The sequence below is a fragment of the Emydura macquarii genome, unplaced genomic scaffold (assembly GCF_026122565.2).
Source record: "Emydura macquarii macquarii isolate MOO-44397 ecotype Brisbane River unplaced genomic scaffold, CSIRO-AGI_Emac_v2 contig_1348, whole genome shotgun sequence".
Classification (NCBI taxonomy): domain Eukaryota; kingdom Metazoa; phylum Chordata; order Testudines; family Chelidae; genus Emydura; species Emydura macquarii.
Window position 1 is genome coordinate 12,278,908 of NW_027131485.1, and position 27,015 is coordinate 12,305,922.

At 47.6% G+C, this 27,015-nt stretch overlaps 1 protein-coding gene across 3 annotated transcripts in view; it reads left to right on the forward strand.

Annotated features, from left to right (window-relative positions):
• The first annotated feature begins 1,290 nt into the window (after nucleotides 1-1,290).
• The window catches only part of RHBDF1 (rhomboid 5 homolog 1), a 63,333-nt gene continuing 37,608 nt past the window's right edge, over nucleotides 1,291-27,015 (forward strand). For 2 of the 3 annotated variants that reach the window (XR_010920362.1, XM_067551193.1), the window contains exons 1-2: nucleotides 1,291-1,438; nucleotides 25,117-25,258. Coding sequence is in view for 2 of the 3 variants with exons in the window: in XM_067551193.1 (XP_067407294.1) it covers nucleotides 25,139-25,258 (120 nt within the window). In the remaining variant the exon portion in view is untranslated. Of the gene's footprint in view, nucleotides 1,439-22,921; nucleotides 22,944-25,116; nucleotides 25,259-27,015 lie in introns of those variants that run through there. The other variant, XM_067551194.1, reaches the window with a different exon arrangement.

Sequence of the window (27,015 nt, forward strand, 5' to 3'; positions counted from 1 at the left end):
GGGAGGCTATTTGCTGCCTAGATAAGTTATTAAATCTAGTTCTGATCTCTTCCAAGCTCACACAAGCAGTGTTTCCCACACACTGCATGCAGCCTGTTTCACACCAACAACCCTGCTGTGTCTCAGCCCGTGCTGAAAGGGGCAGCTCCCATTAATGGAAACCCTAAATATGCAACAGGGAAACAGACACGGCCTCCACATTCATCTCTAAGTAGTACAATGTTTTGCAATATACAAGGATTTAAGCACTTTCCCCAAGGTCCTTCTTTCCCTCCTACCATAAGCCCAGGCTGTTCAGCTGAGAATGGGGAAAAGCATATTTTTATCCTCGATGAGGAACAACCCCTAGGAGCTTCACCACACACTTTAGCTCCGGGTTACACAACTCTGTCAACTAGTAGAGAATGCTGGGTCTAAGGGTTAGTTACAGCACAGGCAGGTGTAACAAAGCCCCTGAGTGGGTTATCTACAGGGAATAAGTTTACGTCTCTTTACCTAAAAGTTTGAGCTTTTACCACTCAAGCTAAAGGACAATGCATGTTAGCAGAGAGACAGTAGCAGGATCTGTGAAAGAGGAACGGTAGCCGCCGTTTCCCCAAAATCAAGGGACAAGGCTTAGGTTAATATGCATTGTGAAGTGCAGCGATGTAATAAGAGCAGTCCGTGACGCAACTCTTCATTGAGCTCAGTGCCCCTTCTCCAGAGCTATAGGGAATTGTGAGGCACTGCTGGTACACTGAGCAGATCTCCAAGGCACGGGGTGGAATAAAATGGGCCAGGGGAAGAGAAGGGGACACCAAGATTATTAAGGCTTGCCTGCACGTGAAAGTTACTCCGTAGTAAACCAGGGTATGACGTTGAAGTACAGCAGCTACTCTGGAATAACCGCAGCTGGGGACATTTCTGGACCAGGCAATTCCCACGGGTGATTGGGGAAAAGGCGACTCGCGGCTGGCTGAAGGCAGCGAACGGAGTGTGCGTCTCTCGCGGGCTGCGTGAGGGGCAGGGGGGGGCAGGGCAGGGGCTGAAGAACCGCCTACGTTCGGCTCAGGGCAGGGGGCAGCTGAGCTGATCCGAGCTGCTGCGAGGAGCATTCCTGCGCCGTGACTCAGCGCAGATAGGAGCCGTGGCGGGCGGCGGCCACCCCACCAGGAAGGGAATGGGGCTGCTTGGCGGAGCCACGGGCGCATACAACTCCTCAGCCGGGCGCTGGCTGCTGCAGACACTGAGCGCTGCGCGGCGGCTCGCAGCGCCTATTTGTATGCTCGGGCTGTGAATGGCATTGCCGGCCCCTGGCACGGGGGCGGAGTCTGCGCTGCCTGCTCTGGGCGAGCTTGGGAGCAGGGGCCCCTTAGCCGCACCGGGGCGGCCCGATCGCTGGATCTGTTGCTTGCTGCCGGGCGGGCCCCGCGCCGAGCCGAGCCGAGCCGACTGCCGGGTGAGTGTGGCTGCCCAGCGCCGGGGCAGGCTGAGTGGCGGGGGAGCGGCAGCGGGACGCTCGGACGGGACAGGGGGACGTAGCCGCGGGCCGGCCTCTGGGCCCAGGCAGGACGCGGCGACTCCGCTCTGCAACACCGCGGCCGCTGGAGCCCGGCGCTGCCGGGCCCAGCTTCGCCGGGCGGGCAGCCGCTCGGCGCTGGGCTCGGTGCTGCCCCTCGGAGCCGCCTAAGCCGGCTCCAGCGAGGGCAGGGCTCGGCATCGCCGCCCCTCGGCCTGGCGTGCACGTGAGTTGCGGGCTCTGTCGCCGGCCACCTGCCGGGAGGGCAGCGCCGCGCCCTGCCCAGGAGCCCCGGAACACCCTGCGCTGCTGCCGCCGGGCTCCCAGGGGGCCGTGGGACAGGCGGCTGTTGTCGGACCCCGGACCCTGAGGCGGGGCGGGGCGAGCCCCCTAAGGAATCAGCTGCGGCTTGGCCTGGCGGCTGGCCTAGAGCCAGAGGGAGGCGCCTGGCTCGCTGGGGCTGGGCGCTCTGTCCGGGGCCGGGGGGTGCATGCTGCCCGGGCGGGGCTGGTGCCCGGGGCTGGGCGACGAGCGGCGATGGACGTGTTCGGGCCCGAGAGCCAGAGTCCAGTTACTGCTGCCAGACCGTTACTGATCCGGCAGAGCCCGAAGGCAGCTGAGCCCACAACCCTTTGTAACCTAAAACTGGGTAAACTGCTTAGGCTGGACCTGTTGCTGAGAGCAGAGCCTGAGCCCTAAGGCCCGGGGCCGGGGTCTGTCCGGCCAGGCTGCCTGGAGGTGGAAATGCAGTGGGTGATACTTGTTGCAGGCAGTTTGGTTGCATTTCCTCTTGGGCCCTGGGCATGATCCCAGAGGCAAGTGAGGTGTTGGATAAGTACATTCCATGTGGAAAGCACTAACTGGAGCAGGATGCTGGGGTAGTGAATTAAGGCACTATGGTCCTTGGCCACTTGCTGTGGGACCCACACTTGGAAATTCTGGAGTTTGCAGCTGCACTGAGTGCAACCAGTAAAGTTCTTCTGTCCAGAGTTTGACATGGAGAGAGTAGGAGCTGTGTGACGTTTTGGGGACATGGTCGCAGTGGTGGGGAAGGGCTCAATGTGGAAAGCTGCAGATTATATCCTGTAATGTGCCCCCTGCCTCAAATAGTTTTGGTGGGTTTAGTCTAGTGCCATCCCCCCTTAGCTGGCAAGAGCCCCTAGTGGACAGTAGGGTGAGAGATGGCAGGCAACCCTGTTCCCAGGAATGTCTGAGCGTAGCTGTGAGCTAGCCAGGACTTTGCACACTTGGCTTGGGCTGGAGTTTAGTGTCTGTCCCACTTGGTGACTCTTGGATAAGTTGTGGGCTTTCAAGATAGGTGATCAGCAGGCAATGGCCTGGCTCTGTGCTAAGACACATCCTCCCCTCAAGAATCTGTCCTGTTCTGCAGGGTGCACATGCATCCCCCGGAGCTGTAAGTCCAAATCTTTCAAACAGGTTCAGTTCACTGGGTGCGTATTGGGTGCAGTTTGGGTAGAGGGTGGGATATCCAAGGAGCTTCAGTGACCCCATTCAGAGGACTTGTCCCCTGCAGGCTCCTCATTGCTTTCTCCTGTTGCAGGCCCTGCTGGTTCAGTACTAGCAACAGCTCTGCCTCTTGCCTTGCAGTGTAATCCCCAGCAGTGAGTGTGGGAGGGGTGGGGGCACAACAAGGGCTGTCGAGTTCCTCGCTCAGGAAAAAAGAGGCTCAATTCGCAGCCTCTGTTTCTGCTGCTCTAAAAAGGCAACTGAGGATCTCTCCTGATGCAGGGCTTGGTAGAGCACATGGCCTGAAGCACAGAGAACTAAGGCTGCTCTAAGTTACACCAGGAGCCATCTCAGCCTTTATCCAGCCCAGGACTGGGGAGGCACAAAGATGGCTGTAAATCCAGGCCAGCTGAGGACAGAGCCCAGGATCTTCAGATAGATCTTGGATTCAGGAAGAAACATGTTTGTCCCTAAATGCAGCCTGGATCCTAGGACAGCAGCTTCGAAGCCCTAGGCTATTGTTAATATTCCCAGAATCACTGAAACATGAGTGAGGCAGGCCCCATGAGCTCACTAGTCCAGTCCTGGGGCAGGCATGGAGCTGTTCCTCTCTATAGATTGCAGACAATATAATTGAAATCAAAGTATTTTCATGCTATTGGCATTCTACACAAATGGCACACACAGATGTTGAGTGCAGTTAGCTAATGCCCCTAAATAGCATGTTCATGGCATTGGGACATGGGTGCTGTGATTATTAATTTACGCTAAGCTGCCTGAATCCAGTGCAGGGCAAAATATACTGTGTGGGGCAGAATCCATGGCATGCTGGCATCCCCCATTCAGCAGAGCAATCTCCAAAGTAACTCTGAGTAGTCAAGCAAAGGGGCCTCCAGCCTTTCTTTGGGAGATGACTCCATAGCTTGATATTTCTCAGTGTCAGGGAGTTTCCCGGATATCCAGCCTGAAGGTTTGTACTCCCATTACAGCTGGTTGATCCCTGTGCATCACCCTAAATAATTCCTCCCCTTCCTTGGTGTCTACTCCTTTCATGCTCATGGAGATAGTACCTACCCTCCTCTCCCTGCCCCAGCTAATAGACACACAACACTGACATACGGGGGGGAAAGGGGGGGCTTATATATTTTTTGACAATTTTTTTTTCTTTACGTAATGTAAAATATATGTGTTGCTGTACAAATGAGTACTGGCCAGGAAGACCAGGAGCATCCCCCAGTACAAGCCTTGATATTGGTTGATGATTTCCCAGCCAGTTTGTGCTGCTGAGTGCTGGTGTATACATTGTTGATCAGGGATGTCTCCAGGGCAAGCAGGAAGTTGATTCCTTTCTTCCTGTTTTTGTCCCCATAGCTGCTAATTTCCTCTGGGAGGAAAGAGTTGCATTTTTGTAGTAAAGGAAAAAATATCCATATGTGATGAGCAGGGAGCAAAATGGGACGCAGGGAGCTGAAATCGTTTCTGAAGTAAGTATGGGGCAAGGAAAGGATAGACTATTGTGATTCCTGTAACATTACTTGAGTGGTAGAACCCCTCTCATCATGCCCCCAGAAAATGAGTACCACTGTCCTGATCAGACATAGCACGACACTCATAGAAAGTGAGAATTCACCCCAGACTGGCCATGGCACAATGTCCATAGAAAGTGAGATGGGAATAGAACTCAGGTTTCTTGAGTCCCAGTCTGGTTCCCTATAACACACTGTCTCTGTAGTTGCTCTAACTTATGGCAGTCCCGCTCAGGCTGATTGTGAGCTGCAGAACAGCCCAGAATCCTGTAGGGCCATGTGGTATGGGCTTTCTCCCAGTACACTGACTACGTTGGAGCCTGTAAAGGGGCAGCATAGGGTGGCTTGTAAAGCTGTATACTCGGCCTGGGCTGGGGAATTCTTCCTTGGCCCTTTGCATCACCATTTAAATGCTGCGGCTCACTGACACTTAGATGCTCTATAGAGTTTGGAGGAGGGACGGGGGGGGGGGGGGAGGAACGGAATCTGTCCTTTTATCTTCCCTCATCCTCATTGTGCTACCGTCTTCTCACAGGGCAGTTGATCTTGCACATGACCACACATTAGTGGCATTCTCTCCTTGGTGAGCGCGCCTGTAGATGAAGGCTGAGCTGGAGGCCAGTGCAATGCAATGTCTAGTGAAAAGCAGCACCCACACAGTTAGCGTCCTGCTCCAGGTCTTTGCTTGAGAAGCTTTTTAAAGCAAGACACTTGCAAGAAATTTGAATACAAACTGGCTTTTCTGGTTTCAGATGCAGCTGGGAGCTGCCCAGATCTCCAGAATGTCTCGCTCTGTGCAGGGCAGGCCCACAATCAGGGCCAGCTGCTTCTGAATACAGAGTGTTGGTTGTATGTGGAGCACGCACCAGTTCCCCAATATGTACGCCTATTCTGTGCCTTGGTTCTGTGAATGTGGACTGCAGACATGCCGCCTCAGTCATAGGCGCTCATCCTCTCTGAAGGGATTCCTTCTGCCTTTGTGCATTCAGAGGGAGAACAGACTCTTCCCAACTGGCTGATGTTTCTCCCTCCTGCGCAGAAGGAGATATAGTGGTGCTGGCATAAAGAGACCCCGGAGGGTGGGGCCTTGCTAATCCTCCAGGTGCATTAGAGACGGTTATGTCCACCCCACCGAAGGGTAATTGTGTCCCTTTAGGAGTTAACCCCAGCATTGAGAGGGAAGAGACCTCAGTAGTGTTAGTGGGAATTACCTGCTCTCCACATCAGTGCGGGTATTAGACCCTATTAGAATTAGTTGGCATTTCTCCCTTGCATTGAAATGTTGATATTGACTTGTAAGGCCTTGGTCAGCTAATTTGTACTACTCTGGCAATGCAAAGCAGCTGGAAAGGTGATGTAATTGAACTCTAGTGTAAAGAGAATCACTTTCCTGGCTCAGTTGGGGAGCATTTTTGGGATGTTGCTGAGGGAAACAGGGTATGACTAGAATGCTGCTACTCTCCAGCATGCCCCAACTTCCAGACTGACCCAAGGAGACCACTGTAGATTGCGCATTTTACAGCGGCCCTGAAGTTGCTCTAAATTGTGCCAAGGGCTGGATTGGCCCCATGGTTGAGGAGCTGCAAGGATGATCAGCCACTTTTATGTCCCACCCATCTCATTGTGCCAGGCACATCTGAGGATTTGGTGGGGTCTTCTCATATTTTCAAACACAGTTAGGCAAAGACATAGTGGGAAGAGCCTTTTACCTGTTGCAAAACCTCTAGCATCCGTGTAATCAACAAAGAGCTGAATTTGTCAGGGATTGGCTGCACAGCAGACATAGAGCTGTGTTAAGTGCTCCCTGTGCGTGCAGCATAACACGCTGTGTTAAGATCATGCTAGCTTCATCCATGCTTGAAAACACTTGGCATGTACAAGTCCTGTGGTGTTAGCTGGAATCAGGTTCAAAATGAGCATGGGCTCTTGCTTAGTGGAGAGCAGGCCTGCATGGTGCATGCAAATGTCAGGGTGTTAGCTTTTGGTCAGATTTTCTATGGGAAAATTCACTCATCTGAAGGGGGGCCAGAAAACATCACGTGGGTCATTGGAACTGGGACTAGCCCCGGCATCTGTCACATCTCCTGACTGTAGCGTTCACTACCCTCACAGACCAGCCTGCAACTTCTGGGTGATGGTTGCTGAGTAGTCTGCTGTGCTGCCCATCAGTTCTGACTGTTAGGCGTAAAGTCCCAATATCTGAGGATGCCTTCCTTTCCTTAACCTTTCCCCTTAACCACACGCCTAGGCCCCCCGCTCCTTCCCTCCCCACACCCCCCACGCGCAACATACTTCTACGCTCCCCTAGTGGGGACCACTGCCTTATGGCCAGGCTTTTGCTCCTGGACCTGCCCCTTCTGAGCTTTTAACTCATTTTCCCTTTGTTCCTCCTCCTCTTGAACAGACCTCAATCACTTCCCTTCTTTGCATTTTCTTTTGGTTTTCTGTCTCCTGCCCAAGCCTGTGGCCCGGAGTTGTGCACTTTGCCTCAGCTCTGTTTGCCTCAAGTCTAGGGAGAGGTGCTCTTACCGCCACAATTTGACATGTTTTGACCATCCAGGGGATCACACCTGAAAATAGCCCTGGCCACTGTGAGTGTGCTGTGTGCTCTCAGTCCAAGGTTCCTGAGCACTGAAGAGGAGGAACAGACTGAGTGTATTTTTCTCTCTCTATTAATTCCCATTTAAAGCCAGAGTAAAGGACAGAGTAGAGACAGCTTGAGCCTCCTCATTCAGGGGCTGCCCCAATTTTTGCCCCTGCTGGTTGCAGAATCTGGGGTGTAGCGCTGCCTTGACTATATGCAATTTTACCCTTACTCTTCTTTCTTCCCACATTCAGTCACCTCTGCCCCATCCTGGAACCCCTCTGAAAGAGGAGGCAAAGAGGCCTCCTGCCTGGGCATATTCCTGAGGGTTGGGGATAGTCCTTACTCCTAGTTTGTGGCTCTGTTGCACCGGGCTAGATGGTACAAAGGGGCATTGGAGAGTGCTGAATCAGGTCCACTGCATTTTCCAGAAATGACCACGCTACCCCTGCCACTGGCATTCCGTGTAAGCCCTCAAGTGTAAGCCAGCTTGGCATTGACTCTGTCATTGCACAGCCTTTAGCCAAAATTAGGAGGCAATTTTCCTCTTAAGAAGCCATATAAGAGGCATGTTTGTTGTCTTGGAGACTTCATAAAACTGGAGAGACATCTGGCGCAAATGTGAAGCGAAATACGTCACAACGCTCCATGGTAGGCTTTATCACAAGGCAGAAAAATAAACTTTGTTTGGGGTCCATGGTCCTTTGTCTCTGCAGTCCAGTCCCAGGTAGTGACTAGCAGTCCCAGCACATTCTCCCTGGGGGTAGGCAGGGTCTGGGGCTAGGTCTTGCTGAGTGTAGCATAAAAGGGCAGGTTATTCTGGGCTTCATGTTCAGTTATAATTAGTTGAAGTTTGACCCTCTTTAGGCAAGCTGGGTCTCTGCATAGTGTGAACACAGCCTGTTTGGTGCTGACTGTCTGGTACAGACAATATGACAAAACAGCCCAGCTCAGTTCCCCTTTGCCACCCAGCTCATCCAGCGGAGATGGTGGTAGCCTGTTGGGGTCTCTGCCAACACCCTTGGGGTTATGCTGTGTGGGATCAATCTAGGAGCTCACTGGGAAGAGTCAAGGTCTCTGAGTCTACCTCTGACTCATTTGCATCTCTCTGTTTTCATCTTCTGAAGCAGCCTGCTATAGGATTTGCCTTTTGGGATAGCAGCTTTGCCGATTGGTCCCTGTCCAGTGGCTGTGGGATCCCACGTGGAGGGTTAGCACAGATGCTCCTATTCTCACAGACCCCATCACTAATCTCAGCCTAGGTGAGCTAATCAGTTCCTCCAGATTCTCATAGTCATCCAGCCTCCACTAGCCCGTGCTGTGTTCCATCACAGCTCCTCTGGCACACAAAACCCTGCACCCAAAGGCTGGATTCCACATCCCTCATCTTCACCTTCTCCCAAAGGTGGGGACTGCATTAATTTCCTTTCTTTGTAGCTGTAAATTTGCAGAGGGATAATCCTAAACTGGACTCTATCCCCATCTTGTCAAACCATGGGGGCGGGAACATGTACCCCATGTTTTCTCTTTGTAGGGAGCTGCTCAGTGCTGGATGTGCATAACTGTTACTGTGATGAACCCACAGGTGAAGAAGGAACATTGGATGCTGGCACCTGTAGTTCTGCCAGCTAGACCTCCAGGTTAAGGGCTAAGATGTGTGTCTTTAGCCACAGCCCGCATTGTGCGATTTACTGAGTTGTATTGCTTTGGTGGAAGCCCTGGGAGCAAACACACTGTGTCCATGTCAGGAAAAGTATCCCAATGCTACAGGAGGGCAGGATCACTGCTGTGCCCTTTGCCGGGGTGTGATGACCTCTCTCCAAATCCACATGGCCCAGCCTTGCCCCCATTCTGGAGGTTAGTGCTTAGTGGAGACTGGGCCTGAGGAGTTATTGTGCTCGGAAGCCTCAGCAAAAAAACTCCTTGCACCCCTGGTCTCCATCCTCATAGCTGGAAAGGACAATTCATCTTGTTCCCATGGCCAGTTATTCTCAGTAACTCAGAATTAACTCATTAGCAGGCTGGGTCAACAAATGATTACTTATATTCTGGTTGCACCTAGAGGGACCCATTATGCCTAGTGCTGTACAGACACATAGCAAGAGACAGTCCCTGTTCCAAAGAGAGAGAGAGAGAGGAGACAGACAAGTGAACCATTAGCAGCAGGAAGAACCCAGTTTATTGGATTCTAACAGATATTTATGCAACCCTTTGGGCATCTTGTCAATGAGACCCCTGATCTCGCTGAGTGTAAGTGATCTGCCAGTACTGATACCAAGGAGAAGTGGCATGTGTCCAAGTGGCTCAGGTTTTGAGACATTTACTACAGCATGGTAAAGAGAGAAAATACATTAAAGGCTCCCAGCTGCTCTCTGTGCTGGTGTGAGCTGTCTCATCACTAAGGACCAAGTTCAGCTGTGGTATAAGATTAAAAGACTGGAATTTATGGTGGAGTCAATGGGAGTTACACCTTCATTGAGTTTGCCCCTGAATGTTTCCTACATGTGGTGCCTGCTAGGATGTTTTCAATTGCTGGGGTGTTTGCTGGAGTGGAGAAAGAGAATAAAGAAGTGTTATTTATCCCTTCACGTAAAACAAGCACCAGGTATCACCCAATGAAAGGTGGCAAACAAACAAAAGGAAGTACTTCTTTACCCCCTGCATAGTCAATCTGTGGAACTCGTTGCCAAGAGATGTTGTGAAGGCACTAGTTTCAGAAAAGAATTAGATAAGTTGATGTAGGACAGGTCCATCAATGGCTGTTAGCCAAGATGTTCAGGGACACAACCTCATGATCTGGGTGTCCTAAGCCTCTGACTGTCAGAAGCTGGAACTGGATGATGGGACGGATCAGTCGATAATTGTCCTGTTCTGTTCATTCCCTCTGATGTGTCTGGCACTGGCCATCGTCTACAAAGAGAGCATACTGGGCTCGCTGGACCACTGGTCTGACCTGGTATGGCCATTCTTACATTCTTTCTTCTTATGTTCTTATCACAGGGGATGGTTTATAGCCAGCACCCAGTCTACCCACTATTTGTCTCTGCTCCCTAGATGGGTACATGCTGCAATGTGGCCAACAGGCTGTTCTCCCAGTGGGTCAGGTGCAGCGTTTCAATCACTGTGCCAGGCTGCTACTGTCTTCCAAGTTCACCTCTGTGCTCTGGGGGATTTGGTGAGGGGTCTGGAATCTGCTAGAGCCTGGGTGAAGGGAGATACTTCTCCACCATCAAAGGATTGGGAAAGGGATACAGGAATTCCCTCATGGAGCACCTTGTTAAGGGATCTGGGGCTCCCATTCAGTGTAGGAGAAGGCTTTTCTGCTGCTTTGATAGCGCCATTCTTTCCCCTCTGTCAAAGCAGTCTTGTTTGTGGGTTTTGCTGGTGGGGTTTGGCTTTGAGTCACAGCAGTCCTACTATTCCAGACATTCCAGCACATTTGGGTCTCACCTTCCATGGGCCAGCATCTCGTGTGCCATCAGCACCAGCACACAGAGTGTAAAACATGCCTGTTCTGAGTTGAGAGCATTTGGCACCCACTTTGCTTTGGGGAAGTAATGACACACAAGGAGTAGGGCAGGGAAGAGTCTGCCCCTAGTAACTACTGACAGATAAAGAGGACCACAGAAGTAAAAGATAAAGATCACAGAACTAAAGTTAACGGTATTATGGGTACAAGTGATCATGATGGTGTAAGCAGAATAAAGTCAAGGCCCGGAGTATATATACTTGTTGCTTTAATAGGGCCAATTTCACAAAGCTGAAAACAGTTATGAGTAAGGCTAAGATTTTGGCCTGGGTATTTTTAGTAAATGTCACAGACAGGATGCGAGCAATAAACAATAAATCACAGAAGCTGGAGCCCCACTGCCTGGGGCTGGCAGCTGGACTCCTGCCGCCCAGGGCTGAAGTTGTGCAGGTCCTATAAAACCATGAAATGCGTGACCTTTGTGTCTGACTTGTAGCCTTAATTATGAGCCAGATCAGCTGGAAGGAAAAAATGTAATCAGAAAAAGGTGAATGATGATTGAGAATCATTTAAGAATACCTCACTAGATACTCAAAAAGCCACAATTCAAGAAGAAATCTATGCTGGTTAAAAAACCAACCTGGTTTAGAGAGGAAGTGAGGGTAGCTGTAAAAAATGAAAAGATAACCTATAACAAATGGAAGAAGAGGGAAGTTGGTAGTAATGAATATATATCAAAGACTAAGAATTGTAGAAAATTGATAAAGGAAGCCACAGGATACAAGGAGAAATGTATGGCCAGCAAAATTAAGGACAATAAGAAATAGTTTTTTAAAAATATAGTAGGAACAAAAAGACTCCTGACAATGGGATTTGTCCATTACAGGATGGAGATGAAGGAGGAGGAAAGGCAGATTGAGCTCTGGTTGGTTGCTCTGCCCCCAGAGGAGGCAGGACCGTGAAGCAGATGGCCAATCAGAAGGTGGCTATCCCCTCCTTCCTTCTTTTTCCCCTGCTTCCACTCCACAGGACTCAAATTTGCTATCTTCATCTCACTTTGGGGAATGGAATGTGACGCATGCATAGCATTTGAAAGGGGCCTTGTCCTGGAGAGCAAAAATACAGACTGCCATCCAGCTCCAACACTAAATAGAATACAAGGGAAGGCTTTTTTTGTTCTCCCATGTAGTTTTTCAAAATATTCTGCAGCACACCTATGCAAGCTTGATGGCACAGCAGTATGTTGTGGCTCACTGATTGGAAAGCACTGGTTTACACTACAAAGATTTGCTTCCATAGCTATATTGACTAAAAATGTGAAAAGAATCACCTCACTACTTGACATAGCTATGCCAGCATAAGCCCTAGTATAGATGCAATTATGCTGGCAAAGAAGTCCTTTGGGAAAGGACTTATATATAGTTAAATCTATACGAGCAACAGTTCTTTTGCCTGTATGAGCTGTCTCTCCCATTGTAGGAGGAGGCTAGCGGGGCTTGGTGGTATAGTGCTACTGGAAAAGCTATACTGGGAACACTTTAGCAGTGTAGACCAGGCTGTAGAACAAGACCTGCTGTTAGTATCTGTTACTCCTCTTCCTGGATAATCGAAGATAATACATATTGGATGCGTGCTTTGCAAAGGCAAAATAAAACAACTAGCAGTTGTCAGGAACTGAACTCAGAACATTGTGTTTTGGGATGTGTTGATCTAGCCTTGTCACGCTGGGTATTTGTATGCCATGCATGAGTGCATTCCTGAGGGTGGGGGGAATTTGTTATGGACGGGGTTATTTAGAGTAGTGGGAGAGGGAGAGCTGTGTGTGTGTTGTAGAGCTGGCTGAAAATTTTCATTCAAAACTTTGACAAAAATGTTTTTTTCTTCAAAATGGAAATGTCAGTGGAAAATGCTTGTTTTTGACTAATTTTGTTGTATTTTTTTGTTAGAAACTGCAAACCCAAATGCAGGTTTTGTTTTGTTTCTGGCAGCCAAAACGAAAAATTTCAACTAGTCAGACAAAAATTTTCAGTAAAATCCCCAAATTTTTGCCTGACCAACCAGAATTGTGTGGTGTCTAGTTGTTGGAACCACTCTCCCCCCCCAAAAAAGCAAAAGTTTTCAATTGTTGAAATTTTTCACAAGGAAAAAGCCAATTTCTCAACCAGCTCTAATATGTAGCAAATTGCAAGTATTTATCAGCCTGACAAACAGACATGTGCACCTGTATCCTCATGTACTCCTCCCCTTCATTTACACACATTCCTCCTCATGTGCTCATGAACACCCACTCAATTGCATTTTCACTTTGTGTCTCACAACCACGGTTATTCTGCTCCCTGTGTAATACATATCCATGTCTGCTGTGGCATCTCTGCACTAGTATACACAATATGTGCCACCTGGAGCAAGTGTGCAGAAATGCTTTGCTCCCACATGCTGAGTGCTCTCAAATTCCCCAAGCTGGAGCTGCAGCACTGGAGCCTTGGAGCTGGAAATGGAGTAGGGAATGAGCCATGCTCCTCGCAGCAAGCGGAGTGGTGGGTTTGCTTTTGGGGAGTGCCTTACCTTCCCCCCTTTTTGGTCCTAGGCTGCTAGGACTGCTACCTCTTACCCTTCTGTTTTGTCATTCAGGAGGATGCTATAAAGGTAACAATGGCCAGTTGGATAGGCCTTGTGGAAGTCAGCCAAGTCTGTAGCATCAGGGAAACAGCCCTGCCTAGAGGAAGGAGGACTTTGAACTTGAAACCAGACCTTTACCCAAGCACTCCTGCTGGGAGTTCTTACCCCAGTTAGCTCATTAGGGAACTCTAAAGGAAATCCTCTGTTTCCCTGAGGGTATAAGGATGAGGGGAGCCTGCTAGCAATGCATGCCAGACAAGGGCAGAGTGGGGCACCTTGTCAGTAAGGGAAAGACCTAGTGATGAGGTCTGGCTGGGCACTGCGATGTAGCAGGGAGGCTGATTCCAGACAGGCTGCAAAAGAGCCAGGCTCCAGAATGCTGCTGGCTTGGGAGCTTTCTTCTGGGTTTGATTGTGGTTTTGCTTTTACCTTGTTCTTATTTCTGGGTGGAGAATTGTAAGGTTTGCAGACCCAGCCACGAGCCGTCAGGTCCAACAGGCCCAACTCATCCATGGGAATAATCCCATTGACTGCATCCCATGGAGCTACTCCAGGGCAGCATCTGGCTCAAGGACAGGCCCAATGACTCTGCCTGTGTTAGTGAAAGCGGGGGGCACTGTGCTGGTTCTTTGCTGTCTCCTGCACCTCTGGGAGCTGTCTGCTCTCTTTGTTACCCAAGGGCACTGCCATAGGGACATCCTCTTCAAGCCAGGATTTGAGAGAATCCATCCCAGGTTTAAAGTGAGCCCAGTGCATATTGGAACAAGATTTTCGGAGCTCATTAAGTGCCATGTGAGTGTGCATACAGTGCTATTTTGAGCAGCAAAACTCACAGTTAGACTCCACTGTGAGCTACATAAGTGACATGAGAAAAGGAGTACACAGTAACAGGCTATGACACAATGGTCTGCTGAGCAAAGGCAGGCCTTATGGCTCTGGAAGAAACATGGAGTGTAATGGTGATGAAATCAATAGGGTTCTATGGAAATTATTCTAATAACCTGTAGCCTTTAAGGGGTAGAAGTTCCTTTCCATGGAATTGTTATTCAGTAGAGACAAAGATTTTTGCCTACAATTCTATAGATAAGTTTAGAAATTCTACAGCAAGGTTTTCATTCTGTTTGGTTCTCTAGAATTTTCTAGAAGTGGCCTTTGCCTGAGACTCTCTGGATCTACTCTAGGATTCAACTCACCCACCCCCCGTTAGTTTGTGTCATTGATGTGTCAGGTTTTGGTTTTATGCTGTCCCCGATGACTGCTTCACTTTGGCATAGGGGTTCTCAAAGCATCTTACCTGGAGAAACTGTGTGCCTCAAAGCTCACATGCAGAATGTGTGTGCGGTTACCATGACTGCATGTGCAAATGACCAGCTGAGTGAATGTAACAAACATTCTCTAAGTGTGTGCACAGTTGTGGTAACTGTGTTCAAGTTGCACGCATGGATTGCTGAAAATGTAGCCCTGTGCCAGTGTATTGGGTCCAAGATCTGTACAAAGCTGTTTGGTGACCTGGCCAGAGGCAGGTTTTCAAAATCTCTGTAATCTAGAGCTCACTCATCTAGAATGGCTGCTCAGGAGAGAAGATGCCCACCATACACACTGTCCAGCACCTTGGACTGGCTGGGCTGGGCAAAATTACGTTCATTGTGAGGGTGAGGAGGGCCTTACACTTCTTCAGCAAATGGTGGAAGTGGGGCAGCCTTGGAGGGGTCCCTGCTTTCTCAGTAGAGCCAGGAGCGATTTCCCCTCTGAGCACCACCCTCCTTGATGGGCTTCAGAGCCTTAGTGGGAACAGCTATGTTGCTATTTTTAGTACCATAGCATGAGGCCCACGAGCCCAAATCTGTAGACCTGGGCTCTGAGATTCATGGTCTTTTTTTCTTTTTCCCTTCAGTGTAGACATACCTTTGATAGCAGGAACTCATAATTGCCAACTCTCATGATCTCATCGCAAATCTGGTGATATTTGGTGCTTCTCTTAAAGTCGCAGCTGCTGGAGTCCAGATATTACCTGATAATCTTAGCTTTCATTTTATAAAAGTAACTTTCTAGCCTTCCTGTGTGCAGAAAAAATCTTGAAAACATGCACCCTAAATTTTCCCATGCCAGAAGGGAAGTACAAAGAACTCACAATGTATTGTTTTTAAATCTCTTGATTTTTTGGGGGTCTGCCTCATGATTTTTGAATGCTTAGGAGTGGCGATGCTGCTCTCTGCATGGGCCCTTTATTAAAGGCAAACATGCAAAGTTTCCTGTATGACGTTCATCATTGGGAGAGAAGTGAAGGTGGCAGCTAACATCAGCTTGTCACTGAGATTCCAGCCTTCCAGCTCTCCGTGGTGGCTGCAGTATGCTGACCAGGCTGCGCAGCTGTCTGCAGAGTGCATCACAGCACGCACAGAGAGGGCGCTCCCCTCCAAAGTGATGGGACAAACCAGTCCCTGGGCAGGCCAACTGTGGCTAACAATGAAAAGGATGGGGTGTTCCCCTGTGCAGTGCAAGACACACAGTAAAGCATTGTTGGGCTCCAAATGCCTGACAAAGATGTTTCTGGCCAGTATGGAAAAAGGGACCATTTCCCCCAACCCAGGAAATGTTTCTGCAGGTTAATTTCTCATGAGAAAGAGTCCCATTTCCAAGCTGGAAACACTATTAACAGTACCTGCACTGAGCTTGCAACAACTGAGGTCCATGGAACCCTTGGGGAGCTGGGAGTGTGGACTGATCCTATTAGTCAGGAAATATTGACACTAGAGAGGATAGGGCATGGGGATCACAAATGTCAGCCGAGGTAGGGTCGGGCAGCAGCAAAAGCTGTGATGGAGCAGTTTGTATGGTGCCAGCATGCTACATCCTGAAGGCTCTGCTGAGGATCACAGTAGCTACTGGTTTCCAGCCCAGGGCAGATGATGTGCAGTGAGCCATAGGTGTCAGTGTCCGGAATCCCCTGACATGGGAGACTTAAACACTGCTCTCTCCATCTGCAGCCTCAAGAAAGAAGTCCCCCAGCATGTCATGATAGTCTCTCTCTCAGGCTTCCTTGTGGTAGACCGGACTGTATCAGTTGTAACTTCTGGCCTGTCCTTCCAGACTGGGGAGCAGAGAGTTGCTTAGGGAGCTGTGGTAAACAAGTGAGGGTGGGACCATCTCTGTATGAGTGGGCCGTGACCTGATTTGGAATACTAAGTATAGACCACACACCATTTATATAAAAACCTATTGAGGTGAAACCTCAGCCCACCTGTCTGTCACAAGTGAAACAAAATTCTTCTGCTTGTATCAGAATATACTCCAAGGAGCTGGTTGCGGCTCACAGAATTTTGCCAGTTATCTGCTCCCTGACTGGTGCCCAGCATATCTTTTCTCATTTAAAAAGTGCAATAGCAATTTGCCTCATCACTAGGACTTTTTAAATCAAGCTTGGATGTCTTTTTGTAAAAGCTGCCTTCTAGCGCAATGACAAGATATGGGCTGGATAGAAGAATTGTTGGGTGAAATTCCCTGGCCTGTGTTATGCAGGAGGTCAGGCTAGATGATCAAAATGTTCCTTTCTTCTTTGAGTGCTTGCTCATGTTGATTCCAAGCAGGTGTGCGCACTGCGTGCACAGTCGTTGGAAGGTTTTTCCCCTACTGGAACTCGTTGGGTTGATGCAGGAGTCACCCCTGGAGTCATGCCTTCATGGTGCCGTATATAGGGCCTTGTCGACCTACTGACTCTTCAGTTCCTTCTTACTGACTGTGACAATCATTGGAGCTTCTATCGTCTCTTGCTTTGGTAAGCGTTCGGTAAGTTGTCTTCTACTGTGGTTCCTGTAAATAGTTGGATTAAAATTAGTTATTGGTAGTTAGCTAAAGTTTTCTTTGGGGAATTCCTCCCTCCTCCCCCTTCATCTTTCTCCCACCCAGGAACTGGGTCATGCCTCGGTCCCAATGATTCAAACCGTGTGGGACCTGTCTTAACCTATGCCAAAGGATGATTCCCATGAATCCTGCCTGCAGTGCCTGGGGGAATCCCAACAGAGTGATCGCTGTAGGATTTGCAGGGGATTCCATCCTAATATGAAGAAGGAGAGGAACGTTAGACTTAAACACCTCCTCTTGGAGGCAGCTCTCTGTCTCCAACTGGCTCCAGGCCACTCGGACCCAGCACTCAGTATCTCGGTCTGGAGTGTGCTGGCCTTTATTAAAGAGTCTATGATGCTGAAAAAGAACTCAGCACCAAGAGAACCCCAGCACTGAAGATGACCTAGCACCACTCCCACACTCTGGTGCCTCACAAGAGGCATAAAAAGACTGACAGAGAGTGTTTGCCCCCAGTGAAGGCAGCAAGGAGCGACAGTGGTAATGGTATCCGTCTGTGCCGGAGCACCCGGCACCTATCCCACTAGAGGCAGCATTATTGACTTTGGAACTGCAGAGGGCTCCAAGTCCAGTGCTGGTGGACTCACTTGTAAGGGAGAGTCAGGTGAAAGAGTTGGACCTCCCTTCCACCCCTGACACTTTTGTGGTGGCTAGGGACCTGATAGCCATGACGGCACAGAATAGAGAGAGCACTGGCATTAAGACTTCTGGCACCGCAGCGAAGGGTGGAGCTGTCTAGAGGCAAGCCTGCCATGATGTGGCACCAGTCGCCTTCCCCTCAGCACTGCTCTCCGGCACCGTCTCACTCGGCACCACTGTAGTCCCCATGCTCAGTGTCTTTGGACTCCGAGGTGGAGTCCTACACCTCCAAGCATAGTCAGCATCGGTCGGAGCGGCACCAGTTAAGGGAGGAGAAGGGGCATTCATGGGACCTTGGCCAGCCTAGTGGCAGATGCCTGAGCAATGGCCGTTTTGGACTTCGTGGGCATACCTCCAGGCCGACCGGTCTTACTCCAGGCATTCCCAGTCAGTGGCCTCTGATAAACGGGCTCCCCGGTCTCATGAGGAATGCTAGACACCGCCTGGCACCAAGGCAGACTTTGAGATTGAGGCCGAGGCTGGCATTGAGTATAATGCGGGGTCTGGCATCAGGGCTGCCCTCGGCACCGAGCATGTCAACCTGGCTCCAGGTGAAACCTGTGATCTTGCGGGTCAGTAAGTCCCAGTATCACCCAGGGTATCCCCATCATCCTAATGCCAGGTAAATGTGTGGATCGATGGCCATGTTGCAGCCCTGCAGATCTCCTCTGTAGGGACACGCACCAGGAATGCTACTGAGGAGGCCTGTGCCCTCATGGCATTATGCCATCACCCAACAGGCCAGGAACAATGCAGCATTCAGCAGATCAGTTCTTTAATCAGTGATTCCATGAGCTCCAACCCCTTGTCCTGTGGTCAACTTGGGAGTTACCTACTTGGAATTGACATGAGCAAGCACTTGAAGAAAAAACGGTTCCCTACCCTTTCATAACTGTTGTTCTTCGAGATGTGTTGCTCATGTCCATTCCAAGACCCACCTGCCTTCCCTTCTGTCGGAGCCAGCCAGCAAGAAGGAACTGAAGAGGTGGAGGGTCAGTGGGGCCTTATATATGGCACCATGGAGGTGTGACTCCCAATGGGTACTGCTAGGGGAAAAATCTTCTGACAACTGTGCATGTGGCATGCACGCACCTACTTGGAATTTACATAAGCAGCACATCTCAAAGAACAACAGTTACGAAAGGGTAGGTAACCATTTTTATGGCCTTAAAATCTGTGAATATATTGATTTCTCCCATCCCAGGTCAAGCTGAACTGCTTGCACCCATGGGCTAGCTCCCTAGAAATTAGGGATATAAATATTGATTACAAAAGGTAACTGTTTAAACTATTACAATTATATCGGTTAAACAGTTAACTGATACAATTTTGTGTCCACCCCGTCCCCTCCCTTCAGCCCCGGGTAGCGCCTCCAGCCCTTCTGCGGGAGATCCTCCCACATCTTGGACCTGTGGTCCACTGTGTTCTGCAGTGGGGCTTTGGCCTCCCTGGGCAGCAGCAGTGCAGCCGCCTCAGCCATAGCCCGATGCCGTCACCATGCATCTCTGCGCCCTCAATTAACAGATAAATATTAGTCTTAATGGTAAGACTAATGCATATCAGTTAACCGATTAGCCATTTAGTATTTTACATTCCTACTGGAAATCCAATCAGACAGGCTATTGGGAACCACTTCCTATTTCTCTGTAGTGTTCACCACCTTGTTCTAAATATCTTGGCTTCCTTTCTCTTTCTGCTGTAATTAAATAAATCCCTGATCTCCAGTTATATTTTCCTTGAATGGGTTTTATGCAGGGGAGGGGCATAAGAACATTGATTCCTGAGCAGATGTCTCCAGAGTAGTAGTGTAGCTGCCAAGCTTGCAGCAGATGGTGACGCATGTGCAGTTAGTGTTGGGTGTAAAATATGTGAAGGTGGCAGCAGAATCACACTTCACCTGCCAATAGAGTAGCCTTTTGGGTGTGGATTGGACTTTGCCCATATGACTAAGCATAGCCTGGACTTTAGGATTATTGTGTAAACTCGTGCGCAATGTGGGATGATTCATGTTTCTGAATTCCCAGTTGACTTGAAGACTTGTTTGGGCCATATGCTGATTTTGATCAGTTCCTAGTATCTTATACTCTTGTGCTTTTAAGTCAAACCCCACTGGTTCTGCAGGCTTTGTGGGAGCCAACAACAGGCTCCATACACAACAAACAAGAAGGTTTCCAGACAACATTGGGTTGGAATTCTTTCCATCCATTTAGTGGAAATTCAGCTGAGCAAAGAGTTGCTTGGGGGAGCTATCAGTTTAGCTTTTGAGGCTAGTGATGTAGGCTCTTCCATAAACACTTGTCATGTTTGGTATATATGAGGCTAGTTGTGTTAAGACTTTTTAGATGGCCATCAGACTGACACCTCCACACACTGCAGTGTCTGTGTGGTAAGAGTGTTTCAGGGACCTTTGGCCTTTTGTTAGGCTCATTTGACAAATACTATTCACTTCTGAATTGCTCTGAGAGTATGTTTCAGATTCCACAGCTTGGGATACCTGCCTTGTTCCCAGTCTTCGTGAACAATGGGGAATTTCTCAGCATGCTGCATGTTAGGATAAAATGCAGATGTCTGTCTGGTAATTGTGTTTCTCCGTCTCTTATTCTGACATATGCTCTGATGCCCTTGTCTAGCTCTGTTATACCCTGGGGATCAGAATTAATTTCCAACCTCTTTGGCTGGTGGTTTGGCCTGGCTTGGAGTTAGTACAGCTCTGACATCAAGGACAGCAGTAAGGCTGTGTGTGAGAACTAATACCTGCATGCCTTGATGGTGCCCCAGGGTGCTTGAAGCAGTGCAAGTGGAGGCATCACTCTAGAGATTATTGCACATGCTAGCAGACTGATACAACTGCTGGTGCGAGGTGGTCCCCTTTCCTGGCGGTAGCGAAATCTGTAACTTTTTATAATGCCTAACTGACCACTTCAGCATGTAGCAGCAGGAGAACATTGAGTGGAAGGAGGGAATGGCATTATTTCTGTATGTGGCATTAGTAAGACCATTACTGGCTACTGTGTCCAGTTCTGGGGTCCACAATTTGAAAGTAGGTTGACAAATTGGAAAGGGTTCAGAAAAGAGCTACCAGAATGACTGGAGGTCAGTGAGAGACTAAAGGAGCTCAGTTCACTTAGTTTATCCAAGAGAAGGTTAAAAGGTGGCGTGGTTATGGTCTACAAGTATACTATGTGGGGAAGATATTTCTGATAGTAGAGGGCTTTTTGATCTCAGGGAAAAAGGCAAAACAAGACATGTTGATTGTTAAGCTGAAGTTAAATAAATTCAAACTGGAAATAAGGCACAATTTTTTTTACAGTGAGGGTACTTAATCATTGAAACAACTTACCTAGGGACATCATGGATTCTCAATCACCTTGAAGTCTTTAAATCAGGATTGGATATCTTTCTAAAAGTTACATTATAGCTCAGTCAGAAGTTAAGAATTTGTTGCAGAGTTTACTGGGTGAGGTTCTTTGTCCTGGGTCATGCAGAAGGTCAGACTAGATCATCATAATGGTCCTTCTGGCCATAAATCTCTAGAATAAATAGCACTGGTGTCTGGTGTTGCCCTCACCCCCGATGGTTATGTGTTTTCCCTCCCCTATGTTGCTGTCTCTGCTGCTGTCTTCTGCCACCTGTCAGATTTTTCTGAGAAAGCTGGAGATGGACAAATGGCTCATGTAATCTCTGCCAATGTAACCCTTCTGCTAGGCATCAGCAGGAGTAACAAGAGTCAGGTTCAGTAGGACATCAAGGGTCCCTTTAAAAATAAATAAAATGATTGGGTCAAACTCCACCTGACACCTTGTTCATGCCCAGATTTTAGAAATCTATAATCTAACCATCTGGACCCCTTACAGGTGTTTCTTCACCACTTGCAAGCACTGGGGAGTTCTGGAAATAGTGTTTTTTTTATTCAGTAAACAAGATAGACATTTCTTTACACAACAAAATAAAATTAGCCAAACCACAAAGTGTGTATGAAGGACATGGCCAGCTCCATGGGCTCAGTTATTAATTCCCTGTTTTTTTTCGGGCCTGAAACTTTGCTGAAACATAGTCCCCTCCCATTTAGGCTGAGGTGAGTTTCTGAGGCTTATCTGCTGCAGTCCATCTTGGCTAGGCCAAGCTGGGTCTAATGTGCTCCCCCCATGTCCACTGCCATGATATCAGCTCCACCAGGGTTCAGAAGTCTGGGCTGGAAGTCAGCACAAAGACAGACACTGAGTGTCTTGCTTTCTCCTGTTCATCTTGAGTTTACCACCCAATCCAAGCCACTATCCATCAGCTCATGGTGACCTATTTCCCTCAGTGTATCCCTTTCACACTTCCTATAACTTAACCATTTCTAAGAATAGGCCACGAACAAATTACAGAAATGCAGCATAATACTCTATACTTATGGACTTGGCAGTGGTGGTTCAGTTTTAATATTTTGTAAAATTAATGAACTCTGAGTAATCTGAGAGGAGACCTCTTTCCAGATCTGTATCTTAGATGCTTGCAAATCATTTGAAGGCATTGGCCCATGTTTGCACACCCTTTGCAGGGTTCAACATACAGTTCCCTCTATATGTGCTATTCTCATCCTCTCTGTGGTAGCTAGGGACCAAGAAGATATTAATAGGGAACCCTATGTAGACAAATTAGATGTCTTCAGGTTGTCAGGGCCTGATGAAATACATCCTAGACTACACAAGGAACTGGCTGAAGAGATCTCTGAGCCATTAGTGATTATCTTTGAGAAATCATGAAGGATAGGAGAGATACCAGAGAACTGGAAAAGGGAAACGTAGTACCTGTCTCTAAAAAGGGGAATAAGGACCACCCAGGGAATTATAGACCAATCATCTTGATTTCAGTACCCGGAAATATAATAGAGCAAATAATCAAACATTCTGTTTGTAAGCACTTAGAACAAGGGTTGTCAATGGGCGGACTGTGGTCCAAATCTGGATTGCCAGACACTTTTGAACAGACCCCAACATCTTTTTATTTATTATTATTATATTATTATTTTCTCTGGACCTTGGCTATACCTTGACCAAGAAATTTGGACCTTGACAAAAATAGACTACTTCTGACAAAGAAGAAAATAAGTAACAGTCAACATGAATTTGTCAAGAACAAATTATGTCAGACCAACCTAATATCCTGCTTTGACAAGGTTACAAGCGTTCTGGATGGGGGAAGCAGTAGATGTCATATCTTTCGACTTCAGTAAGGTTTTTGTTATTGTCTCACATCATCTCATAAACAAACTGGAGAAATACAGCCTACTATGAGGTAAGTGCACAACTGGCTGGAAAACTGTATTCAAAGAGCAGTTATCAATTGTTAAGAATTGATATTGAGTGGGGTCCTGCAGGGATCTGTCCTGGGTTTAGTACTATTCAATATATTCATAAATGATTTTGATAATGGCATACAGAGTACACTTATAATGTTTGCGGATGATACCAAGCTGGGAGGGATTGCAAGCGCTTTGGAGGACAGGATTAGATTTCAACATGATCTTGACTAACTGGAGAAATGGTCTGAAGTAACTAGGATGAAGTTCAGGAAGGACAAATGCAAACTACTACACATAGGAAGGAACAATCAATTGCACAAATACAAAATAGGAAATGACTGCTGATGGAGTACTGCAGAAAGGGATTTGGGGGTTATAGTGGATCACAAACTAAATATGAGTCAACAATATAATTCTGTTGCCAAAAATAAATAAATAAAAAAATGGAACATTCCAGAATGATGTATCAGCTGGAGTGTTGTAAGCAAGAAACAAGAAGTAATTTCTTCCACTCTACTCAGCATTGATAAGGTCTCAACTGGAGTATTGTGTCCAACTCTGGGCTCCACACTTCAGGAAAAATGTGAACAAGTTGGAGAAAGTCCAGAGGAGAACAACAAAAAAGATTAAAGGTCTAGAAAACATGACCGATGATTGAAAAAATTGGGTTTGTTTAGCCTGGAGAAGAGAAAACTTGGGGGACATAAGTCTTCAAATGTGTAAAAGTATGTTACAAAGAGAAGGGTGATAAATCGTTCTCCTTAACCACTGAGGACAAGACAAGTGGCAATGGGCTTAAATTACAGCCAGGGAGATTTAGGTTGGACATTAAGAAAAACTTCATGACTGTCAGAGTAGGGAAGCACTGGAACGGATTACTTCGGGAGGTTGTGGAATCTTCATCATTGGAGGTTTTTAAGAACAGGTTAGACAAACACCTCTCTGGGATGGTCTAGAATAGATAATCCTGCCTCAGTGAAGGGGACTGGACTAGATGACCTATTGAGGTCCCTTCTAGTCCAACATTTCTGTGAATCTGTTATTCTAATCCAGGTAGTGCGAAAAGAATTGGGTCTGTTGTCATATTCAGCCTGTGCACTTTTAATTGCTAACATGTATTTATATAAACATTGTGTTACTGCATCCTCCCCAGGCCACTGCACTGAGGATACTGAGACAGAAAACAAATTTATATAAAGGGCTTGGTATATTTGTATATAGGACAGATAGACGATGATTTGTTTCTGTTGCACATACACTGCGCCAGGCCTTTTCCAAACATGGAAAAGGCAGCAATCCCTGCCCTGAAGAGCTCAACCCAGAAAGGCAAAGTGCAGGGGAAAAGGGCATAACCGTAGTAAAGTTGGTAAGGTGGTAATTTGTCTCGTTGTTAAAATATTTCATGAGCTGCAATGGTTTTTATTTAATGTTATTTCTGTACTATTCCCATATGACAATCACTCTGTCCTGGATTTGATGAGCTCCTACAGTTTGTACGCTGGGCTTATCTTTCCTGGGGTCAATATGTGGGTGTGTTTATATAAATCAGTTAGATAAAAATAATTTTAAGACAATAATTTTTAATTAGTGTTTGCCAAAGTCAGAAATACACTTCTTGGCTCTAGCGTGGTTAGGAAATGCACATGAATCACAAAGAGTTTTCAGAGAGGTTCATGGCTTTGCTTGTTGGAAGGGCCCATTGGTTTATTTGGATCTGCATCCAATCCAGTGGTAATCCACCTCCAGTCCTTGAGGAAACCATGACTATTAAGCAAATCTTAGGCAGTGTTAATGGAAAGTGAATTTTAAAACCACAACTGTGAGCGTTAGCTCTGGAAACCCGATTCTATGTGTTCCCCGCCTCCGGTTGGAGAACAGAAATATGCTATGTGATCTGTGTCTCTAATTAGAGCTGACCAGCACCACAGGGAAGGTGACTCTTGAGTACTCATAACATACTGCTCACAGAACTGCAGCAGTGGATTAGTCACAGAAAGTACTTGGCAAATCAGCTGACTAAGGACAGAATTTGAGTGACTTGCTAAGTGTTCACAGCCACTTTGCAAGCATGATAAAAGACGAGATCTGCCTGACCAATAGCACATGCCACTTCAATGAACGGCATGGACTCCATCCAAACTCCGTGATCTCTTCTCTTTTCCTCAGGCCTGACGACTGAGACGGGAAGATGTCTGAAGTGCGGCGTGACAGCACGAGCAGTTTACAGCGGAAGAAGCCACCCTGGCTCAAACTTGACATACCAGTGCCAGTCTCTGTGACAATGCCTGAAGAGCCCACCTTTGTGCAGGTAAGGTATGAGTAACATGTATAGAGATGGGGCAGGGGCATAGGGAATGAACATGTGAGTTCAGTGTAATCTGTACACACAACGGGAAGAGTTGTGGATGCTCAGAGCATTGGAGTCTACTGTGATGAGAGCCTGTTTGCATTATTTGGTCAAGGGTCAAGTGGTTATTAAGCTATATAGGTAAGGATGGAAACACCCTCTTAGCAGGGATGAAGTAGCACCGTTCTGCCTGTTTCGGTGTGGGGGTATAGAAGGCAGAGATGTGTCTCACTGCCGTGCTGGCTGAAGGATGGCATCATTAATCGGGAGTGCCACCCTGGATGGTCCCTAAGTCTCACGTATGTCCAGGAACTGATGATGTTGATCCTGCACCTCTTTCATCAGTATGCCCAGGTCCGCTGCCACCCTCTGTTACAAGTTCTGGCATTGTCTGTGATCATTGGGGCTGAGAGAGAGAGAGAGAGAGGAGCAAGTGCCTCGTCTGCAGAGGAGGAAGTGGTTGTGGGAACTGGTGGTACAGGCTACACCTCTGATTAGGAGTATGGAACAGCTTCCATATGAGGAGAGATTTAGAAAGATTGGGACTGTTCATCTTAGAAAAGAGATGACTAAAGGGCGATATGATAGATATCTATAAAATCATGAATGGTGTAGAAAAAGTCAATAAGAAATTATTATTTATCCCTTCATATAACACAAGAACTAGAGGTCACCCAATGAAATTGAATAGGCAGCAGGCTTAAGACAAACAAAGGAAATACTTCTTCACACAATGGACAATCAACCTGTGGAATTCCATTGCCAGAGGATGTTGGAAGTTCAAAAGCATAACTGGGTTCAAAAGGAATTAGATAAATTCATGGAGAATAGGTCCCTGCATGGCTATTAGCCAAGATGGTCAGGGACACAACCCCATGCTCTGGATGTTCCTAAGTCTCTGTCTGCCAGAAGCTGGGATTGGGCAATGGGATGGATCACTCGATAATTATCCTGTTCCATTCTGTTCTGACCCTCTGAGTCATCTGGCACTGGCCACTGTTCGGAAGACAGAACAGTGGACAAGATGGACCATTGGTCTGACCCAGTGTGGCCATTCTTATGTTCTTACAGTGTGAAAAGCCTTACTAAAATCAAGAAAGACAATGTCTAATGCTTCTCACTTATCCACTAGGGTAGTAACCATTTCAAAGAAGGAAATTAGGTTGGTTTGGCCCGATCTGTTCTTGACAGATCCATGCTGACTGTTCCTTATAACCCTATTATCCTCTTGGTGCTTACAAACTGATTATTTTATTATTTGTTCCAGTATCTTTACAGGTATTGAATTTAGGCTGTCTGGAATATAATTTATTGGGTCCTTTTTGTTCCCCTTTGTAGAGATAGGTTCTATATTTGCTCTTCTCCAGTTGCCTGGGACCTCAGATGTCCTCCATGAGTTTCCCAAAGATCTTTTCTAATAGTTCTGAGATTGCTTCAGCTAGTTCCTTGAGTACTGTAGGATGAATTACATCAGGGTCCTGCTATCTTGAATACATCTAATTTATCTAAATATTCTCTAAACTGTTCTTTCCCTATTTTGTTTTTTGTTCCTTCCCCCTTGTGAGGGAACCTTTTTATGCACCCCAAGCTGTGAGGTAAAAGCCAGGCCGTGGGACAGATTTGTGAGGGCTCTGTGAGTGATTGGGGAAATTCATTCTTTCTTTGTGCTTGCTTCTTTGGAACTTTGTAAATAAAGAAATCGGACCCCAAGAAGGGCT